The sequence below is a fragment of the Malus sylvestris genome, chromosome 14, assembly GCF_916048215.2.
Source record: "Malus sylvestris chromosome 14, drMalSylv7.2, whole genome shotgun sequence".
In the NCBI taxonomy this organism is placed as follows: Eukaryota; Viridiplantae; Streptophyta; class Magnoliopsida; order Rosales; family Rosaceae; genus Malus; species Malus sylvestris.
In genome coordinates this window covers 23,167,044-23,187,751 of record NC_062273.1, presented here as the reverse complement: position 1 = coordinate 23,187,751, position 20,708 = coordinate 23,167,044, and the positions used below count along the sequence as shown (strand labels likewise).

Below are 20,708 nucleotides of genomic sequence, written 5' to 3'. Positions count from 1 at the left end.
TCTTTTATCCTTTTAAATTTCGCTCATCCCCTCGATAATTCCTGGCTTCGCCACTGACTTGCCTTTTAGTTTATATGAATCCAATTAATCGGGTTAACCTCATAAGGCCGCATGGTTATATATACATGTGTGACTCAATTTTTAATTGGATCGAACGAGTTGAACATGAATGCTTAATTTATAACAACCATATCCCCAAGACATATTTGCATTCAACACATTTAACGTAGGCATAAACATAAGAATTAAAAAACAGATCACATTCGAAATGCAATAATGCCGTTTGAAGCGTAGAGTTTACCTAGAAGGTTTTGTACTATAATATAAGCTAATTTCTTTTTCGAACCAACACCTTCAACCCCCCAGCCATGTGGGCCGTCAAGAGAGGAACAAAAGCCGGCTGGTCCTCCCCACAAACCGGTCTGATCTCAAACCGCCTTAACACCGAAGCCATCACATACATCATCTGAATAAAAGCCATCTCCTTCCCAAGGCAAACCCTCGGGCCGGCCTGAAAAACCGGAAACTTGTACGGACTCACCGATTTCAAAACCTTATCACCGGCACAACCCGATTCAATATCAAACCACCGGTCCGGGTTAAACTCGAACCGGTCATTTCCCCACAACTCCTCCATCCTCCCCATCCCATAAGGAAAATAAGTAACCCTATCTCCCTTCCCAACCCAAGTCCCATCTGGAAGAACAGTGTCCACCTCAGCATGCTTGGAATCCCACGGGACTGGTGGGTAGAGCCTCATAGACTCACACAAACAAGCCCTCAAAAACCTCATTTTTTGCAAATCATCAAACCCTAATTTCCCGTACCATTTCTTTGTACGTACGACGACGTTTTCGACTTCGTTCACGATCTTGTGGGTTATGTCAGGATGCTTGCTGAGCAACCAGAAGAGCCAAGTCATGGCTGCTGAGGTGGTGTCACGTCCGGCCAGTATGAAGCTTATCACCATGTCTCTCACCACTTCTTCACTATGCCCTGCTAATAACAACCGTGACAACATGTCGTGGCTCTCACTTCTCTCTCCATCTCTTTCAAAAACTTTCTTTTTGTTCTGGATTATTTCTGCAACAAATCAATCAAATCAATGTGTTAAATGAAAATACATAAATATCAAACAAAATATCTGTATTATATGAAAAAAAAATGCTAAATGAAAATATATGAAAAGATGTTGCATCTAGCATCTATACTCAATAACTAAAATGAGAGAAATATGGAAGACGTAAGTGATTTATTTACTGATACTTTGCAACCAATCTAAAGTTTACGGCACATTATCTTAACGAGCTGGTCTAATTTGCATCTGCATGTTCAACACTTAATTGATATTACCAAAGATGAACAGAATATCAATGAGTTATCAAAATTTCATCCTAGACACTGCCAAATGTAAACCAAATATCAACATGATATCTGTGCGAACGTTCCCACCTTTCATCACTATCGACAATTTTTTTCGTGTAAAAGAAATTAAAATCAAGATAGTATCGAAATTTCGTACCATGTACAGAGCCATGAACGACCTTAACAGCTTCCTTGAGCTTCTTTTCGGACCCAATGCTTAATGCACGCTTTATTTTCCACATCAAATACAAAGAAGCCGTACTCCTCCTGGCACTTATCTCAGCAGCACATTCAAAAGCTTTCACAAGGGGAGGCACGGGTCGGGTCAAGTCCAAGCAAAACGGGTCGGAGCCCAAAGAAACCTTGCTCACAGTGTCAAAAGCAAACCTCCTCAGTATTTCCTGCATATCCAAAACCTTTTGGCTCTCTGCAGCTTCTTCCAGCAGTGGAATAAGTCGGTGCTCGACTTCTTCCGCGAGAGTGTTCACCACAAACTCCCTTAGGGACTTTATGCTGAACTCGTGGCTCGCGAGCTTGCGCTGCGTGGACCACAAATCGCCATCCACGTTGAATATGCCGCAGCCCAGAAGGTCCCCGAGGAACTCAGTTAGGGGTTTTCCCTTGGGGAAGTTTGCAAAGTTTGTTTTGAGAATGTGCTCCACGTTGAATGGGTTCCCCGTCACAACAGTGCGTCGTGCACCTATCCTGTGCACAACTATAGTCTGTGATGGCGAGCCTGAGAGGAGACTGGCGTACCAGTCTAGGAGGTTGTGTTCGTTCTTGTAGAAAGAGATAAAGCAACCAATTATGGGGTAGGAGGAAGGGCCATAGGTGGAATTCAATAGTGGTTTGGTTAATCTAGTTTGATGTTTTTGGATGGTGGTGAAGAAGAAATAGAGTAACGAAAGTAGAGACCAAAGTAAGAGTAGAGTTAAGAACATGGCTGCCTCTGATGACAAAACTTTGGTTTGCAAATGGAGAGTTTTTTAGGATGAAAGATGAGAGCCAAGAGGAGGTGTTATATATAGGTTTTTTTTTTTAACCCCACCCAATTAAGATGGTCTCTGAAATTGAAAATCGATCAATATAGTTTTTGAATATGGATACCGTACCATACCAAACCGTTAATATTTTCCGATTCTGATTTTGGTTTGAAGGTAAAACTAGACCAAACCGCACTGTGCCCAACCCTAGCCTCCACTCAAATGTAGCTAGGGTCTACATCATATAGAGATAGTGAATCCCCACTCTACTTGCATAAAATGTGCAAAATTAATATGTCGTGTTAAAAAAAATTAATGCAGTTGGTATAACTTGTTATTCATACTCTCAGTTTGTCATTGTATTTAAAAATAATTGTTATATTATATTAGATTAATCCACAATTAGTGTTGGAAGGTAACAAATTTGGAGTGCATGTATATGTGACATTTCCATTTAAGAATAAAGAATATATATGTTTTACTATTGTTAAAATCTATAAGGGAATATAAGTTAAATTAATTAATTTACACCGAAAAAGTGATTCATGTACCATTTTTTGTTTACACACACTTTTATTTATTTATACTAGCAAATGTCACACACTCTATGAGTTGAGAAATACATTTTTTAAACATTTGTATTTTAATTATTTTTTATGAGAGGAGTTATTTGTTTTTAACAGGTTGGCAGGCATCCCAAAAAAGTAGAGGTTGGCAGTTGAGAAAGAGAGAATGAGTTGAGAGGGTATTGAAAAAAGTGACATAGCTGTGAAGTTAAAAAAAGTAAAAATTTGTTTTTATAAAATTACTTTAATGCCCCCATTGTTTCTAATATCTTCTTTCAATTTTGTAATAAGAGGGTATAATAGTAATTTTATTAGTTTTTGGTTGACAAACAATGTTTTATTAATAAGTAGTTTAGAGATATAAAGGTTTAATTCTTATTTACCTTATTCGAAATTTATTTAGTTCAAAAGCTAATAAAAGAAAAGATATGCAGAGGAGGAAAGGAGTCTGCACGTTTCATATATCTAATGTACATGTATTGGTGTGTGCGTTTGATGCATGTATTAAATGGTTTCTTTGCGTTTTAAGACTTGGGGAACTTTAACGAAAAGCACCCGGTACTGTTCACTTTAACGAAAAACCATATTTTTACACTAAAATGTCAATCCTGGTACTATTCACTTTACCTTTTATTTTGTCCTTATCATTAAAACTTAAAGTTTTTAAACATTTTTCATTAGTTTTCCTTATTGTGTTTATGGTGTCTGATACAACCCTTACTCTGCTTCTTAATCAGTGTAACAGTAGCTAGTATATTTCATTGCAATATCAACTTTTACAATAACAACTTCCCCTTTTACAATATTCCCTTATATAGTAACTAGGCAGCTTCCTCCCTAAGTCACTCCCTAACAACCCTTAACTGACAACCAATTCCAACTAATTCTTCCTTGTCCTAGTCAGCACTGCCAACCTTATATGTCACAATACACAGCATCCTATCAATGTCACTGTTTGTTTTAGTTAATAAAGGAAAGAAGAGAATAGGTGTTTGATTGGAGATATTTTTACTATTTTTTAGTATATAAGTCATGTGATGTGTTATTAATTATTCTGCTTATTAGTATATAATATGAATGAACAACAGGGTTTCGTATGGCCTACTTCTAACGCCATATGACTGTATTAATTAACATCTAATACATCGAAAAATTAATTGCTCGTTTGATTGCTTATTTAGTAAGCTTGTTAAAAATAAATTGTGTACATGCGTTTCAATATCCTCTGGCCGTATAAAATTATAACGATGAGAAGGTTCTGATTAGTCAAAGGACCTAACTATTATTCTCTAGATTTTTTTATGTTAAATTAATCTAACTGACGAAAATGAAATTCAAACTTGAGTAGATAAAGAGTGTGCGCACTTGCTCTAATAATTGTAGCTAGGCCATATTTACTAGTCCTGTAAGTTAGGTGCATGACTTCATTATGATCGGACAATGAAGCTAATATTAGGAATGGTTACTAATAATCATGCATGATTATTACCTTATTTTTTTTGTCAAACACTGCCTTAAGTTTTAGCATTATATATATAATCACCTTTCAAACGCAGATGATTATATTAACAGATCTGGTGTTTAATTTGACCTTAATATGTAGGGTTAGCAGCTTTGGTATTTTATTTATTTATTTATTTTGGATAATTGGAAATTTTCATAACAAGGGCGAAAGCTAAGAGTACAAGAAAAGCCCACAAGAGGGGCAAGCACAGCAAAATACACACTAAAGGGCAATGTGAGGGACAACAACATAAGGACGCTGCCACAAAGGCAAAGCGTCGTCCCAACACACCCCCACAACACAAAAACAATTACAGATGGCAATGAAGTGCATCCTTGTTGAGAATGTGAATCAATGAAGATGGGGGTCGTCTAACCCAAGTTTTGCCAAACATCACCATGTTCTTCCTAGACGCCAATAAGTCTGCCGTCTAGTTGGCCAATCTTGGAACCCAAGATCAGTGATAGCCTTGGAAAGAGATCCCCAAACTCAAAATATTTTCGAAGATTGGAAACACTTCCCAGCTACCATTAGAAATATCCCCATTCAAGGAAGAGACAACCTCTAATGAATCCGACTCCGCAACGACCCAACCATAGCCCAGCTCAGCCGCCAACTCACATCCCGTGAGTATTATACGAATAATATTTGAAAAAAAACATTGAGTCTCCACCTTTCAAATTCAAACACAAGATGTTAGGTTGGAATTTTCCATCAAATCCTAAACGGAGGCGCACTTTTATGTTTTCTTTGGACTTGGATGTATATCAACAATCTGGATCCTCTTTGTGAGGATTCTGGAGATCCGTAAATCATGTTCGTTCATCGTATATCGTGCGGCCAGTTTTTTTCAAGTACCGTTTGTGTTTAATTTTAAATAATAAAATTTAAAATGATTTTTGACCGTACGATGTACAATGGATGGACAAGATACACAAATTCTCAGAATCCTCACAAAAATGATCCAAAAAGGATCCTTATTCCTATGTCAATTCAAAAATGAAACTAAAATCGTGGCTTTATCCTGTACCGAAATATTAAACAAAAAACCCACGTGAAAAGTATTATTATTATTATTATTATTATTAATTAGCACGTTTTTTATCCCCCAAGTGGAAGTAGCACTTGCAGACTTGCAGTTGGAGAAGAACATCAAACAAAGCTATTCCATGTAAAAGTATGTACTGCAAATCTTGAATTTGAATAAACAATGACAGTTCAAATAAACTGTAATTGCTCGTGTCGTTAATTGCTTAAAGTATTTCGGAGCTTGCGTGCGTCAAGTGTTTTTGTTGCTTTAAAATACAACTCCTGAAGTCGGCGCAAGAAAAAGACGATCAAAGGACAACCAAAGAATGTATTTTTTTCATTACACCACCTAATTTATGGCGCGTTTATATAACTGTAATCAGAATTATAATACGAAATTGAATTTCGATTACGGGGTATACTTTTATTTACTAAATTTTGGGAATAAAAGAAAAGGTGGGATCGACACAAAATTTTGGAATTCAATTCCAAAATTTGGAGGATTTGGATTATTTAGATTAACATAGTATTTGGATTCCTAATTGCTTGGATAATACACTTTTGTTTCTTTATGCCCTCACTCACTTTTTTTTTATTTCCAAGATTATCCTTTACAAACCCATTAAAGTAAATGCTTAAATTTATAAAAAAAAATAAACAAAAACATTTTAGTGTGTTTATGAAATAAAAAAAGCAATTTAATTTTTTTCTTACTATTATATATTATATCAAATTTTATTAAAAAAAACATATATAATATTTGATTTTGGACAAGGGCATTTTAGTAATCATATTGGTTTATATTCCGATTCTGCTGAATAGTAAACAATTTTATGGAATTAGTGTCATTTCTATTCTGATTCCAGAATATTTAAGTAAACAGCTTCAACAAGAATCTGATTCTGACTTCTCCTCATTCCAACTCCTAAATTCAATTCCTCCTCAATTTAATTCCTCAAATTTTCATTACGGTTACGTAAACGCGCCATAAGTTTTCAAATGTAGATTAGAAAGAATTAATGTTGTGGTCTTGTTTATTTAGAAACATATTATAGGTTTTCAAATGATGAGTTGTTATGATTGTGGCTAAGGTCATTTGGCGACATTTTATTCCACCTTAACTGTGTATTTTGATTTGACGGCTTTTTCATGATAAATTTCCTACAAAATGTGCACTTCAACGACATGATATTTCTTTGGTGTCCATTTGTTGTTTTTGCCATAATTTTGAGGAATCTATTGTTCAACTTTTCTTCGATTGTCGAATATCTAGGCAACTTTAGAAGTGGTTAGCATGTCAATTTGGTACCTCTTTGTCATTTTCACTTTTTGGGATGTCTACGTATGTAAGCCATTTTCCCAACAATTGCACAATATCTGGATTTTTGCATGTCTTTCCACTATTTCGGCTATTTGGAATGCTCGAAATGAGTTTTTTTTTAGGTTCACCCAATCTATTTTCCTCATCTTTGCATATCTATCAATTCTGGGATCGTTTATGGTGTGAAGTTTATTCCTGATTATTCTCAAGGTTTTGACACTTATATCATTTCTTCTTTGGGGATCCAACGACAATCTATCCCTCGTAAGGCGCCAACTATTCTTCTTATGCCTTCATCTTCTCCTTGATTTCCTTGGATTAAACTTAATACATATGGTTTGTCCAAATGAAATCCTGGTTCTGCTGCTTATGGATGAGTTTTTCAGGGATTGCCATGGTCAATTTCTTGGTGGCTTCTGCCAAATGATTGGTTATCACAACTCTTTCTTTGCAGAATTATCAACAATTATTATGGGTGTAGAGTTTGCATATCAGTGGGGTTGGCATTGCATTTGGTTGGAAAGTGACTCTTCTAGTGTTATTTCTGCTCTCTAATTGACTGATTTTGATATTCCTTGGCCTCTTCGTACGCAATGGTCTTTTTGTTTGGTCCACATTCGGAAGATGACTTTCTACGCCTCTCATATATATCGCGAAGGAAATGTTGTTGCAGATAATTTTGCTAACATGGGGTTGTCTTCTCCAACTTTAGTATGGCAATATTCCCCTTCGTTGGTGGCTTGTGCTACTTTGTTTTCAAACTATATTGGCTTTCCTGGCTATCGGTTCTCAAATTAGTTTGCATATTGGCATACAGGTTTGATTCACTTTCTTGTTTTATTTTTCTTAACCTTGTGATGTTGCTTAATCTGTTTTGCAGGTTTAGACTTTTAGGTTTAGTTTTAGAGGGATTAGGTTTAATGTCCCCCTTTTTTTTCTTGTATCTTTATTGTTTGCGTTTCTAGAAGAGTAAGGTTTATGTCCCCTCTTCTTTTTCAAGTATTTTTATCCATTTTTTCTTGTATTATAAGGGGTTAGGTTTATATCCCTCATGACTAGATATAACTTCTTTTTCATTATTAATAAAATTTCCCTCGTACCATCGAGGTTTTATAAAATAAAATAAAAGATGATGAGTTGTAATGTTTACTTATTCTAAATCAGGGAAGTTGTGTTCGAGCCACTCAGTGAGATAAACAATGTATATGAGACTAAATACGCTTTTTCTTTTTCACAAACAAAAGTGTTAGTGGATTAATTATTAGTTGTTAAGGGGGAATTAGTTAGGATCAAACCCGCACCAGATTGTATAGGTGCTTTCCGCCACTACGAGAAAGCGCCATTTGCAGATCAAATACACTTCTTAATTAGTTTCAGTTCTTGGTTTTTTTAAGTATTGGATTACTTAGTGTAGTTTGAAACTCACATACTTTTAGATTTTGCATGTATTAACAATCTGTGAAAGTGAGAATAATTCCAATACATATGTGTTAATAAATTCAAAAAAGTGAGGAATAAAAATAATGTCAACTTTAAGTAAAAATGCAAATCTTGATTAAAACTAAAACTGGGTATCTAAACTGACAAACCGATGAAAGTGGCTGAATTGAGCCGTAAAAGTTCAAAAGTTCGATTTGGGCCTTGTTGAACCATTTCGTACATAAGTTTTAGCACTATATATTACAGTTGTTCTGCCGTATTCGTGAGAGATATATAGTAACTGACACACCCCAACCCTGATATCCTCACATACCAGGGTAGGTACGTGCTGGCCGACACCCGAGGGTGACGAAGCCATTTAAAAACATACTTACCATCAAGGAAGAAAATATCGGTAATATCGGAAATATCGGTAGTCCGAAAACACGGAAATATCGATGGAAATATCGGGATAATATCGATATCGATAAAAATTACATGGAAACCACGGAAATTGTAAGAAAAACTTGGAAATTTTTATTGAAACTTTGCAGGATGTTTATTTAGTCAATTATCTATTAGTTTATCACAAAAAATTGGAAGGAAATGCATTGCATGATGGATTTAACATTATCAAGTTGATTATATAGCGAGCTGACAAACATTGTGAGTGTAGAAAATATGTAGTAATTAATGAAAGAAGTCTAAACACACCATAATCATTTATATATAATGAATTAGTACAATATTTTACACTTTATACATTGCATTTTTGGTTCTTCTCTGACAGAATTTGGTCTACACGTGGAGAAAAAGATAAAGTAAGCAGATTTTTTGGTTCTTCTCTGACAAAATATTTGGTTCTTCTGAGCAAAGTCACTTCCAAATCTTTCATACAAAACCGTGTGCCACACACACACACCCTCAAAGTTTTTTTCTTTTTCTCTCGGATAACACACACACACACACACACACATAACCATACACACACACACACACACACACACACACACACACACAAAATCATGGTTTCATACAAAACCGTGTGCCACACACACACACACACACCCTCAATGTTTTTTTTTCTCTCGGATAACACACACACACACACGCACACGCACACACAATCTCTTAACCCTTCTCCCTCATTCCACAGACATGCACACACACCTTCCCTCTCCTTGTTTCTTCTCCAGTTCTCCCCCCCATCTCTTTTCTGCATCTCTCCTTCCCAGAGGAGACATACACACACACACCCCACTTCCCCGTGTTTCCCCCTCCCCCAATCCCTCGAACCTTCTCCCTCATTCCTCTCCTTGTTTCTTTCTTCTCCCCCCATTTTTGCAACTCTCCTTCCCGGAGCACAGCCACACCACACCCACACGAGGCGGAGGATCCATCAAACCCGAGCGGGTTTTGGGATCCGGAGAGAAGGGATTGCGGATTTTGATGGGTCTGAGCGCAGATTGCAGAGAGAGGCGCAGATCTTGGCAGTTGCGACGACGGAGCCTCGGCTGCAGTTTTCCGACTTCTCTTCTTCTCGGCATGTAATTTCATTTTTGTACAGAATTCGAATTTTCTACATGTAATTTCATTTTTGTACTGAATTCGAATTTAGGGATTTAGGAATTAGGGATTCAGTTAATTTGCTTTGAATTCGAATTTGGGGATTTAGGGATCCAGTTAATTTGCTCCGGCATTCTTCTCCAATTAGCACAGTGCCAAAATATCGCGATAGTTTCGAAAATATCGCGATATTTTGACGAAAATAATTTGGATAGTTAAAAAAATATCGGACCCCCAAAAAAACGATAATATCGGCGAAATATCGCCGATATTATCGATTTTTTCTTCCTTGCTTACCATTAAGAATACGTAATTAGAACGAATTAAACCAAAGCAGAATCGTGTTCAGAGCATACAACTACTCAAGAATAGTAGGAAAGAATTATTATGAAAAGGTACGAACAAAGAAATGATACCTATACTGAGAAGACTCGAGAATACCTATGTTGTAGAATCCTGACGCCGGGATCACGTGCCTCGAATCTAAATCCTGAAGGGGGCGCAAAAACAGAAAAGGTGAGTGAACCAAAGTTTATAATAATAATAATACTAGTAATATGAAAGTCATTTTCTTATAAACATACTAACCCCCTGTTTTGAAAACATATATAATACTACGTATATGTTTTATGAAAACCCTAGCATGCCATGAAAAACCTTCTTAAAACATGTACGTGTAAAATTATGCTCAATAACGCTGAAAACGTCGCCCGAAGGTAAATCCGTAAATCTCATTAGTAAAATACTCAACTAGGGGTATCATAGTCGTCCGAAAGCAGTACCTATCCATCACCCGAAGGTGAAGCTGTATAACTTGTCCATCACCCGTAGGTGAAGCTGAATAATATGTCCATCACCAGTAGGTGAAGCTGTATAAATTAGCATACATCCACACCGACACCGCTTTTGGCGGTGAAATTGGGGATATATAATATATCATATCTCACTCCTCCATCATCTGTGTCCTATGGCCATAGACATAATACTTGTGGTGTGCGGATGTGCCGTATGATAACCCACTAGATAAGTACCAAAAACATGTCTCAAAAACTCATATGAAATCTCGGAGTCCAAAATCTCAAACCTCGTCTCATAAATCATATAAAACCATGAAAGCTATCCAACTCAAATCATTCTCATAAACCACATTCCATAATATTTCATAAATCCGTAATATTCCATAGGGCATAAAAGCAATAGTCTTGAACCTTTTCTAAATGTAAAACCAATAGTTTATAACATTTCATAAAACGTAAATTAAATAAGTCATAATATAGAAATCCATAAAGCAAAGCATAAAATATAAATCATATTCAAATCATGAAATATGCCATGCATGCTAGATAAATATTTATAAAAATATATAGGTTAAGAAGGTGTCCACTCACTAGTTTTCCATTGCCCGAAAGTCGCTCGAACTATCGAGAATGTGATCATTTCCCGCCAATGCACCTAAACACAATTAGGAACCTATTAGTAAAACTCTATTAAAACGTTAGAGTTTGGGAAAACGGATGGTGGATTCTGATTCGGCACGTCGAGGAACCTCGAGTTTTTCCTCCACGCGCCGCCACACATAGCAGTCAGCCTCCTCGACTTGCCGGAAAATCCAACAATTCCAAAAATTCTCAAATTTTACAGGAATGAAGATCTCAATGAGTGGATCAACTTTTATACCTGTGACTAAGGCTAATTTGGCTGAGAAAATCCCCAATTTCACTCGAACTCTCCGGAAACCTTTAAATTGGGTGCTCACAATTCGTCCTCAAATCGAACCTGACACCCCCAAACTTGTTTGCGCTTTGTTCCTATGTTTAAGGTGAGTAATTTGATGGTGGTGGTAGACGGTGGTGCTTGCAAAAACGTTGAAATTTCTCCGATCTTCCCATGATGCCGCCGTTGGTATACCCATGAAACCAAGACTAAATTCCATCGATTAATGTATAAAAATGAAAGATGGGAGGTTGTGCATTGGTTTCCAGGGGGTGGAGAGAAGAAATTCGTCGGAAAACTATCGGAAAGTTCGTGGAAATCCGGCTAAACTTGGTCGGGTCGCGCGGTCAATGGAGGGTCTGGGCTTTCCCCTCCTTATCTCTTCCCTCCTTTCCCTCCTTTCTTCTCTCCCCCATTCGTCACTCTCTTCTCTCACCTCTCTCGATTTACCTTCACCTCTTCCTCTTTTCTCCTCTTATCTTTCCATCACAGTCGACCATTTCTCATTTCCTTTAATTTGGGCCACACGTGGCTTTCCAGATTTTGCTCCAAAAATTTGGAGCTTTCCAAAAAATATTTAAATGACTATTTTGTCCTTATTTTTACTCACCCATAACTTCTTTGTTATAACTCTAAATCACGTTCCGTTTGCGCTCATGCGCTCGTATCGACGAGTACTACCCAAATACGCCAAGAAAATAGATCTTATGTGACACGACAAGGTGGTCAACGTATTTGCCTCAAATGGTATTTTCGTAAATTCACTTTTTAAAATTAAAAAAAAAACTATAATTTTTTGGGACAGGTCGTTACAGTAACTAATCACCTTTCAAACGTAGATGATCATGAGCATGGTTGGAAATGGTTTTAGAATAACTGAAAGCAGTTTTAGAGAAAATATTATTGAGTTCCAAAAGTACTATAAGTGCTTTTTGTAAAAGCACCGGTTATGTGTTTGTTTCAGGAAGCACTTTGAGTGATTTTCTAAGATTTACTTGTATCTTTACTAAATATCAGTTCTTAAAACATTTTCACCAAAAAAGCTCTATATTAATAGGTAGGGTTAATTAGCCGAGCTCTGGTGTTTTAACCTTTAAATATTTAGGGTTAGCAGCTTTGGAATTTTCCATTAAACCCTAAATGTAGGCGCATGCAGTTAAAGCAGTTCTTCGTTTTCTTTGGACTTGGATGTATACAATATCAATTAAAAAATGAAACTAAACATGGCTTTATTCTGTGCCGAAATATTAAACAAAAAACCCACGTGAAAAGTGTAACTAATTAGCATGTTTTTTATTTCCACAAGTGGAACATCTTCCATAGAAAAGTATGTAATGCAAATCTTGAATCTGAATAAATAATGACAGTTCATATTCAATTGTATTTCCTTGTCGTTGTGAATTGGTTAAAAGTATTTTGGAGCTTGCGTCAAGTGTTTTTGTTGCTTTTAAAAACGACTTAGGTCATCTCTAACCGAAGGCTGGCTAGAGGGCTCGTTTGAGCCCTCTAGCCCTCCAAGATTTCCCAAGATATTAATATTTTAATGAACAGTACATGGCCATATTTGCCTCCGTCTCCAACCGAGGGCCAGAGGGCCAAAGGGCTCGTTTTAGCCCAGTCACAAAAAACCGTCTCCAACCGAGGGCCAAAGGGCCATAGGGCCAAACATAATTTATTATTTAAAAACTACAATTTAATGTTGTATAAATGGCCTAGGAAGTTATACGAAAAAAATAGAATTGAAAAAAAATATGAAACAAATTTTGTGAAATAAAAGTTATAGGAAAAAAAATATGAAACAAAATTTGATTCGTATGAAAAGGAAAAAAAAAAGAAGTTTAATTCATTAAAAAAAAAAGAAAAAAAAGAGGCCTAATAATACAACGGCTACTAGCCGTTATATTCAAAAGCATTTCAAACTATTAGTGTCGGTTATAATCGACACTAATAGTAGAACTATTAAAAAAAAAAGAATATCTTTAATGCTGTCGGCTATAACCGACAGCAATAGGAAATCATTAAAAAAAAAAATAGCCAGCCCTCCAGCCCTCCAGCCCTCTCCGATCCCGTGGGGCCCTCCCAGATTCCAGAGCCCTCTGGCCTAGCCCTCGGTTGGAGACGGTTTTAGGGCTATTTTCGGCCCTCTGGCCCTCTGGACCCTTCGGTTGGAGATGACCTTATTTAAGTCGGCACAAGAAAAAGATGATCAAACAACAAACAGAGAATGTTTTCTTTTGTTACAACCACTAATTAAGTTTTAAAATGTAGATTAGAAGGAATGTTGTTCTTGTTTATTTATAAATGGATTAGGATTTCAAACGATGAGTTGTTATGTTTACTTAGTTTGAATCTGGAAAGGCATGTTTGAGTGTTAATTGGGCAATTGCGATAAAGCATCATATGCAAATCAAATACACTTCTTAATCAATCTAATTCTTGCATTTTTCAAGTATTGGATTACTTAGTGTAATTTGAAATTCACATATTTTCGATTGCTTTCATACTTAAACCAAACTAAAACCAAATCGTTTTTCCTCTGAATTCTGCACGTGAATCCCCTTACACGTACGAAAGAGGAAATTGTAGAAATGATCTCTCAACTTTAACCAAATTAGAGTAATGACCCTTTTGACATGACATTTTGACAGAAGTCTGACGGAATTAATGAAAATGACTATTGATGCATGTTTTGATGATTTAAGGGACCAACGGCCAAAGATTTTCAATTGAGAGACCATTGCTCAAATTAAATTAAAATTAAGAGACCATTACTACAATTTTTTCTGTACGAAAATGAATCCCTGGCTCATGGCACAAAAATAATGTGAAATATGCTTGGCACGTAGACCAAAAGGTCTCAATTTTATTTGGTGGGAAGCTGCTTAGATGGTGTTCCTTTTCTCCCTGTAGATATATCGACACCTGTTGTCACCCTCAGCTCTCAAATCCAATCACAGCGTGATGCTTTTCCTTCCAAGAAGTGACCAATACTCAAGTTACACCATTCAAACATTTTCCCTCAACATCAATACGCCGCCGTGCGATTCCCACAATTAGGACAGGTCCTCAAAAAACCAGGCCTTGTTGTAAGCATCCAAACCAGTTTCATAACTTGAAGCTTCAAATAAGTTAGATACTCTTATCGGAAATAAAAGTACAAAATACAATCCAAAACGTGCACCGTCCGGGCTACAAAACGGTCGCGGCATTCATGCATGCATGCTTTTAATTATTTGTAAGAACAACTTACGTAGAATGAAGCGTTATGAAGGGCATCTTTCACAGAAGTATTAGATTACTCTTGTTTTCTTCTTTTATCAAAATTCACATTGTTTACCTGGTGTAAAAGTTGCCATAATCAAGCAATCTTACCTAATATTTCCAGCCCTAATCTGTCTGGACTGTCCAAAGTGAAACTCAGTTATTTTTAGTTTATAGGGTTTCCATTTTTGGTGGGTCTTAGAGAAGAATTTTAGTTGAACCTGTCATTTTGGTATATGCTAAGTGACCACAAGTTGGGAGTAATAGAATTTTAAAGCTCAAGATTCAAATCCTTTTGATAAGCAAATATCAAGTATAGTTTTTCTTATTCACAATTTTTTTTTTTATTACAAACGATATTTTTACTATGTTAGGTTATGGATAGGAGAAAGGGCTCAAGCCTGATACAAAGTGCGATGAAGAGAAGATTATCCACCAATTCATTCCACTGTAGTATTCATAAGTTTAGTCTACAAGAATGAAAAGCTGATGTCAATGAAGTGTTTGGAATTGCATCAACTAACAGAAAATTCTACAACGCATTCGTGCATTGGATGACTTGATTTTGACAGTTTCAATGTCGTTCAAACATTGATGCATCCCATACATATGTGTACTGTAGAAACACTTTCAACATACTGTCTTATAGTACTTCTCTTAATGTTGAAAGAGGTCTAAATGTGAATAGCAACTGCATATATAAAGAGAATCTTCCCATGGGACTTTGGGTTGGAGACAGTTTACTTTGGACCTCTCTTCAGGAGCACATTCCCGGCTCCTCAATCAGTTTGGGTTATGGGTCTGAGACAGACCGCGGTTTCCTTCTTTTTTTTTTCGAGTGCTTCTATTTGCACCCACTACTCAGCACATTCCTTTCTCAAAATTTTGGGAATTTTTCCAGGACGACGTTATCCACACATTTTTTTTACCTTCCACACTCTTTTTAATTTTCGAACATTGAATTGAATGAATTGAACAGAATCAAAGAACAAAAATTAACATAAGGTGTATGAAAGGTAAAGAGGAGTGTGAATAGCACCGTCCTTTTCATAATCCAAGTTGCTCATTTGCAGTAGCTTGAGCATTATAACCAGATTTGTCGGTATAAACTCCATTAAAGCTAGAAAATACCATAAGAGCGGAATAGAAAAATGCAATGCTAAAAGCGCGAAATAGAATTTATCAAACAAGATGATACAAAATGCGGTTCACAGTGTCTAGAACTTGTGGTCGTCATTCAAAATATCGATAATTCCAGCTTACATCATTCCTAACTTACATCAAAATGGATGAAACTACTCTCCCCCTAGAAGAGTACACATACAGATAACAGAGGAGTTGCTCCGCCGTCTGAACTGTGCTTAACCACTTGAACTTCTCAGCCGTGCAATCAATTCATCCTGCACGCATTATTTCATGGATGAATAAAAGCAGATGAAGGTTTTATCTCCGCCAAAATAACAACAAAAATGATAATGAAGCTTTATCGGATCTCAAGTGCCAACAGTCCACAGAGCAATAAACACCCCCATTCCGGTAAATATGTAAATAGGTCCTCTAAACAAATACTTAGATTTGAGATTAGATGGTCTTCATACTTACCTTTTTACCCTTTGTAGAAAGACCTTTAGCCTTCAGAAGGGCACGGAGCCTCTCTACAGTTAACCCTTGGAAGTCCCTACTAGATGATGCTTGACTGCTTGATCCCTCTGCACGTTAAAGCAATTGCAAGCTATAACTATAAAGGTACAATTGATTCACGGGAAATTCAGAAAAATTGGACTCCTTCAATAGATTACTAAAAAGCTGCTCTAATTTAAGAAGCATTGGGTCTTCTAGTGAAGATCAAATGGGTCCACCCACTATGCATGGAAGTTAGAAAGACAAATACATCTCTAGAATGCGAGATATTATAATCAGAGATGTCAGCAAAAACAAGAGAAATTGAATTAATATTTGATTTCAAATTGTACACAGAAGTAACAAGATGGCAGAACCTTCGGAGTCAAAACTGCACATCATGAAATTCATTGCACCATGCAATCATTGTTGGTTGGTAAACATTTCAAACCACAATGAGACCGTAAAATTATGCAATTGACCACCAATTTCACATGAGAGAAAGCTTGTACCCTTTGACAAGTAATAAAGGTGATACAATTCAAGGACGGGACTTTACAGCATAACAAAATTATGAATTTGAAAAATTAAAGTTAAACGTAAAAGATAGATATCAAGGAACCACCACACTAAACCCCTTATAAACGATAATGAAAAAAAAAACATTCTACTAAACCCCTTATAAACGATAATGAAATAAACATTCTAGTCATTGAAAACTGAGAACCCAATTCATCCAACACATTCTTTTAGTCAAAAGACTTGATGATGACTTATGTCTAACTGATAGCTAATGCAACATAAAAGCCGAAGAACCTTACCTTGTCGAGAACTAGTTTGACTAGTGGCTTTCTTAGCTGAAGCCTTGCTATCCAAAACTCTTTCAGCAGGCCTAAATGATAAACGAAAACAGGTAAACGAGACTGCACACAATCTTTTTCCCTGGTCAAATTGAGACTGAATACAATGATAAATATAGAAATGAGCACCCAAAAAGGCTACATCAAGGGATGCCCATATGAAGATACTGAATGGTAAAAGGCAGTTACTTAATACAAAAAACTATAAGTTAAACCCTCAAAGTAATTAATTCATTCAAACATAAACAAACAGGTGGATCTTATCAATAAAATCCATGTCGTACCTCTTTTTAGAACTTTCAGCTGCACCGGAGCTTTTTGCATCCTTTGAACTGGAATCTCCCTTCTGTTTTTTAAGTGTAAGTGATCTAATCAATATGTTCTGTTGGTTTGTCTGTATCAGTTGACCATCTGGATAAACAAGATCAAGCTGTAAAGTCAGAAGTGGAATAGACTGAATATGATAAACAAAAATAACAAATTTTGCAAAATAATGCATTAGCATAGAGCTAAATAAATGAATTTTAGAAACTTAAAAGCACATGTAAACCTGGGGGTGAGGTGTCATGGGTACATACATAAACTCGCACTCCGCCCTGAAAAAGTTCTGCATCATGTAAGCAAAACAGGGAGAGGAGTAGGTGGTGGAAGAACCAGATAGGAATCAGACAATATAATTGGCGAAAATAGTTGTTTAAATCAATACATTAATTTCCAAAAGCACTTGTCTTTTGAATGGCCAAATTAGTGAAACACGCTAAGAAATGCATCACAGAAAATTGATTTCATAAAACACAAACTTGATCTAACTGGCTTCTCATATTAGAAAACAAACCTAGATACAAAACTATGATAACCTCTTACAACTTTCAAATTTTTAGACTTTAATCTCTTTCCAGCACTTGATCAATAAATTATTGATTCAAATAACTTGGTACATTGTTGTTATCCGATGAAGCGTTCTAGGCCGCTAACCTAGTACACCTACGATGCTCTCCATTGTATGCAGAAAGCAACACATTTTAATGCAATTGGGATAAAATTAGCATTCACATGTACACATGGTAATAGACAACGATTTGAAATTCAGTACTTGCCGAGTGCTTACAAGTTATATAACATGCAAAACCGAACATCTGTAAAAAAACATGGAAAATCGTCCACATATAAAATCAATATGGCGTATTCAAATCTACTTTCCCACATAAAATTGAAAACCCAACAGTCATAAACTCAATCAAAACAAAACCCAATACTTTTTACTTCCTAAGATACAGAATTACACCAAGATTATTCACAATCGACTACATACAAATGCAAATTATACAATTCAGTCTGAACCCAACAGACAAATAAATAAAAGGTCGAAGTCTTTACTCTCAATTTACTTCATAGCTGTAAAATCCTAAGACCCAAATGCTTGTTTTAGTCATAGATTAATAGGAACCATGTGAAATGAAAAACTGATGAATCCAATAATACATCGGCAACCCAAAAGGAAAATACAAATAAAAAGGAAAGAAGAGGAATTGATCACCGGATTGGAGGAGAGGACGGTGGAGGAGAAGAGGCCGCGGGAGGGGAGGTTCTGGAGGAGCATGGAAGGGCCGTTGGCCGTTTGATTCGTACCGGACGGCGGCTGAGAAGACGAGGCCTCCATGGAGGCGCGTGAAGAACACCTTGGGTAAAAAGTATTCACACAGAGGTAAAAAGAGAGACACGGTGAGAGTCAAATCAGACGGGGTTCTGTGAGTGTGGGAGTCTAGTTTGATGACCAGTACAATTTCTTTTCGCTATATATACGGGGAGTGGGACCCCCTAGGGCCGCACGTGTGTAATGATTTGGCGGTGTTTCTCGGTTTTTCAAAGAAAATTTTCTGTGTGTCCGAACCAAGGAAGAAAATATCGGTAATATCGGAAATATCGGTAGTCCGAAAACACGGAAATATCGATGGAAATATCGGTAAAATATCGATATCGATAAAAATTACATGGAAGCCACGGAAATTGTAAGAAAAACTTGGAAATTTTTATTGAAACTTTGTAGGATGTTTATTTAGTCAATTATCTATTAGTTTATCACAAAAAATTGGAAGGAAATGCATTGCATGATGGATTTAACATTATCAAGTTGATTATATAGCGATCTGACAAACATTGTGAGTGTAGAAAATATGTAGTAATTAATGAAAAGTGATGCTATTATTCGTTGTCCATTGTCTGCAATTGTAAAAAGTGATTGAAAAATTCATGAGGTGAGTCAGATGGGGTCACTCAACCACAGAGGCACACACACACACAGACATGCCATCACACACGCACACAACACACGCACACATATCTCACACGCATACGGCTCTCTCTCTCTCTCTCATTCTCGATCCTTCTCTCTTCTTCTCTGAGTCTGAGGCGCCGGACCTCTCTTCTCCCCCTTCTCCATTCGACCCACACACACACAGATCTCCCCCTTCTCGATCCTTCTCTCTTCTTCTCTGAGGCCCTCGATCCTTCTCTCTTCTTCTTTGAGGCCTGACCTCTCTTCTCCCCCTTCTCCATTCGACCCACACACACACAGATCTCCCCCTTCTCCCACTCTCTCGATCCTTCGCTGCCGTTGATCGTGGCTCTGGCGAAGTCGGACTTGGCTCAGTTGTCTCTGGTGGTGCACCGCTAAGCAAGGAGTTGGCCCAGTTATCGATTTTTCAGGTGAGATTCCATTGAAACCCTAAGCCCTAAACCGACATCACATATGTTGAATCGTTGATGCATGCGTGAAATTTAAAGCTTATATGTAAAATTGAAGTTAAAAATCGTGTTTTTGCAAGGTTTTTGGGACGAAATCGGCTCGGGAATAGGCACACCATCTCCGGCGTTCTTCTCCGGCGTTCGATATCGGAGTCCGATTGCACCGTTCAACAAAATATCTCGATATTTCCAAAATATCGCGATATTATCGATAATATCACGATATTTTGACGAAAACCACACGGATACCTATTTAAATATCCATTCCCCGAAAAATCGATATTATCGGCGATATTTCGCCGATAATATCGATATTTAAATCCATGGTCCGAACCACCAGATGTCATTATCTCTATTAATTAATGAAACATTTTTTATTAACCAAAAGAGGGTAAAAATACTATTTAGTCTTTTATCACACAAGAAAAATGATGGGCAATAAGATAATTTCACAAGTCCAAATTTACTATTTTTTATTGAAACATCACCTACAGTGAAGGAATTATTTTGAAAAACATGTTCATTTGAGCAACATCATATAGCATGCAATTAACAATTAAAAGGCGGAATCATGCTTGTATGTACTCAAAAACAAAACATGACCATGAAATTCAAAGCCTAGTAGATTGGTGAACCAATAATCAACTCAAAAATAAGTGAGTTGAAATTAATACCTTTGTAGATTCCTCTTTGCATAAGCAAAGGCTAATCACCCAAAGAGATAGGGCCTTCATTCCTTGCTTCTTAGATCCATGG

At 36.7% G+C, this 20,708-nt stretch overlaps 2 protein-coding genes across 2 annotated transcripts; both read right to left on the bottom strand.

The window, feature by feature from the left end:
- Positions 1–328: 328 nt before the first annotated feature.
- LOC126600491 (cytochrome P450 94B3-like) lies at positions 329–2,306 on the bottom strand. Its single transcript, XM_050267065.1, has 2 exons — positions 1,523–2,306; positions 329–1,083 (listed from the first exon to the last, which is right to left on the bottom strand). The coding sequence occupies exons 1-2, from the start codon at positions 2,304–2,306 to the stop codon at positions 329–331; spliced, it is 1,539 nt and encodes a 512-aa protein (XP_050123022.1).
- A 13,573-nt stretch (positions 2,307–15,879) lies between these two features.
- On the bottom strand, positions 15,880–18,973 carry LOC126600976 (uncharacterized). Its single transcript, XM_050267671.1, has 6 exons — positions 18,745–18,973; positions 17,758–17,803; positions 17,492–17,618; positions 17,169–17,239; positions 16,330–16,436; positions 15,880–16,127 (listed from the first exon to the last, which is right to left on the bottom strand). The coding sequence occupies exons 1-6, from the start codon at positions 18,865–18,867 to the stop codon at positions 16,089–16,091; spliced, it is 513 nt and encodes a 170-aa protein (XP_050123628.1). The 5' UTR covers positions 18,868–18,973; the 3' UTR covers positions 15,880–16,088.
- Positions 18,974–20,708: the final 1,735 nt, after the last annotated feature.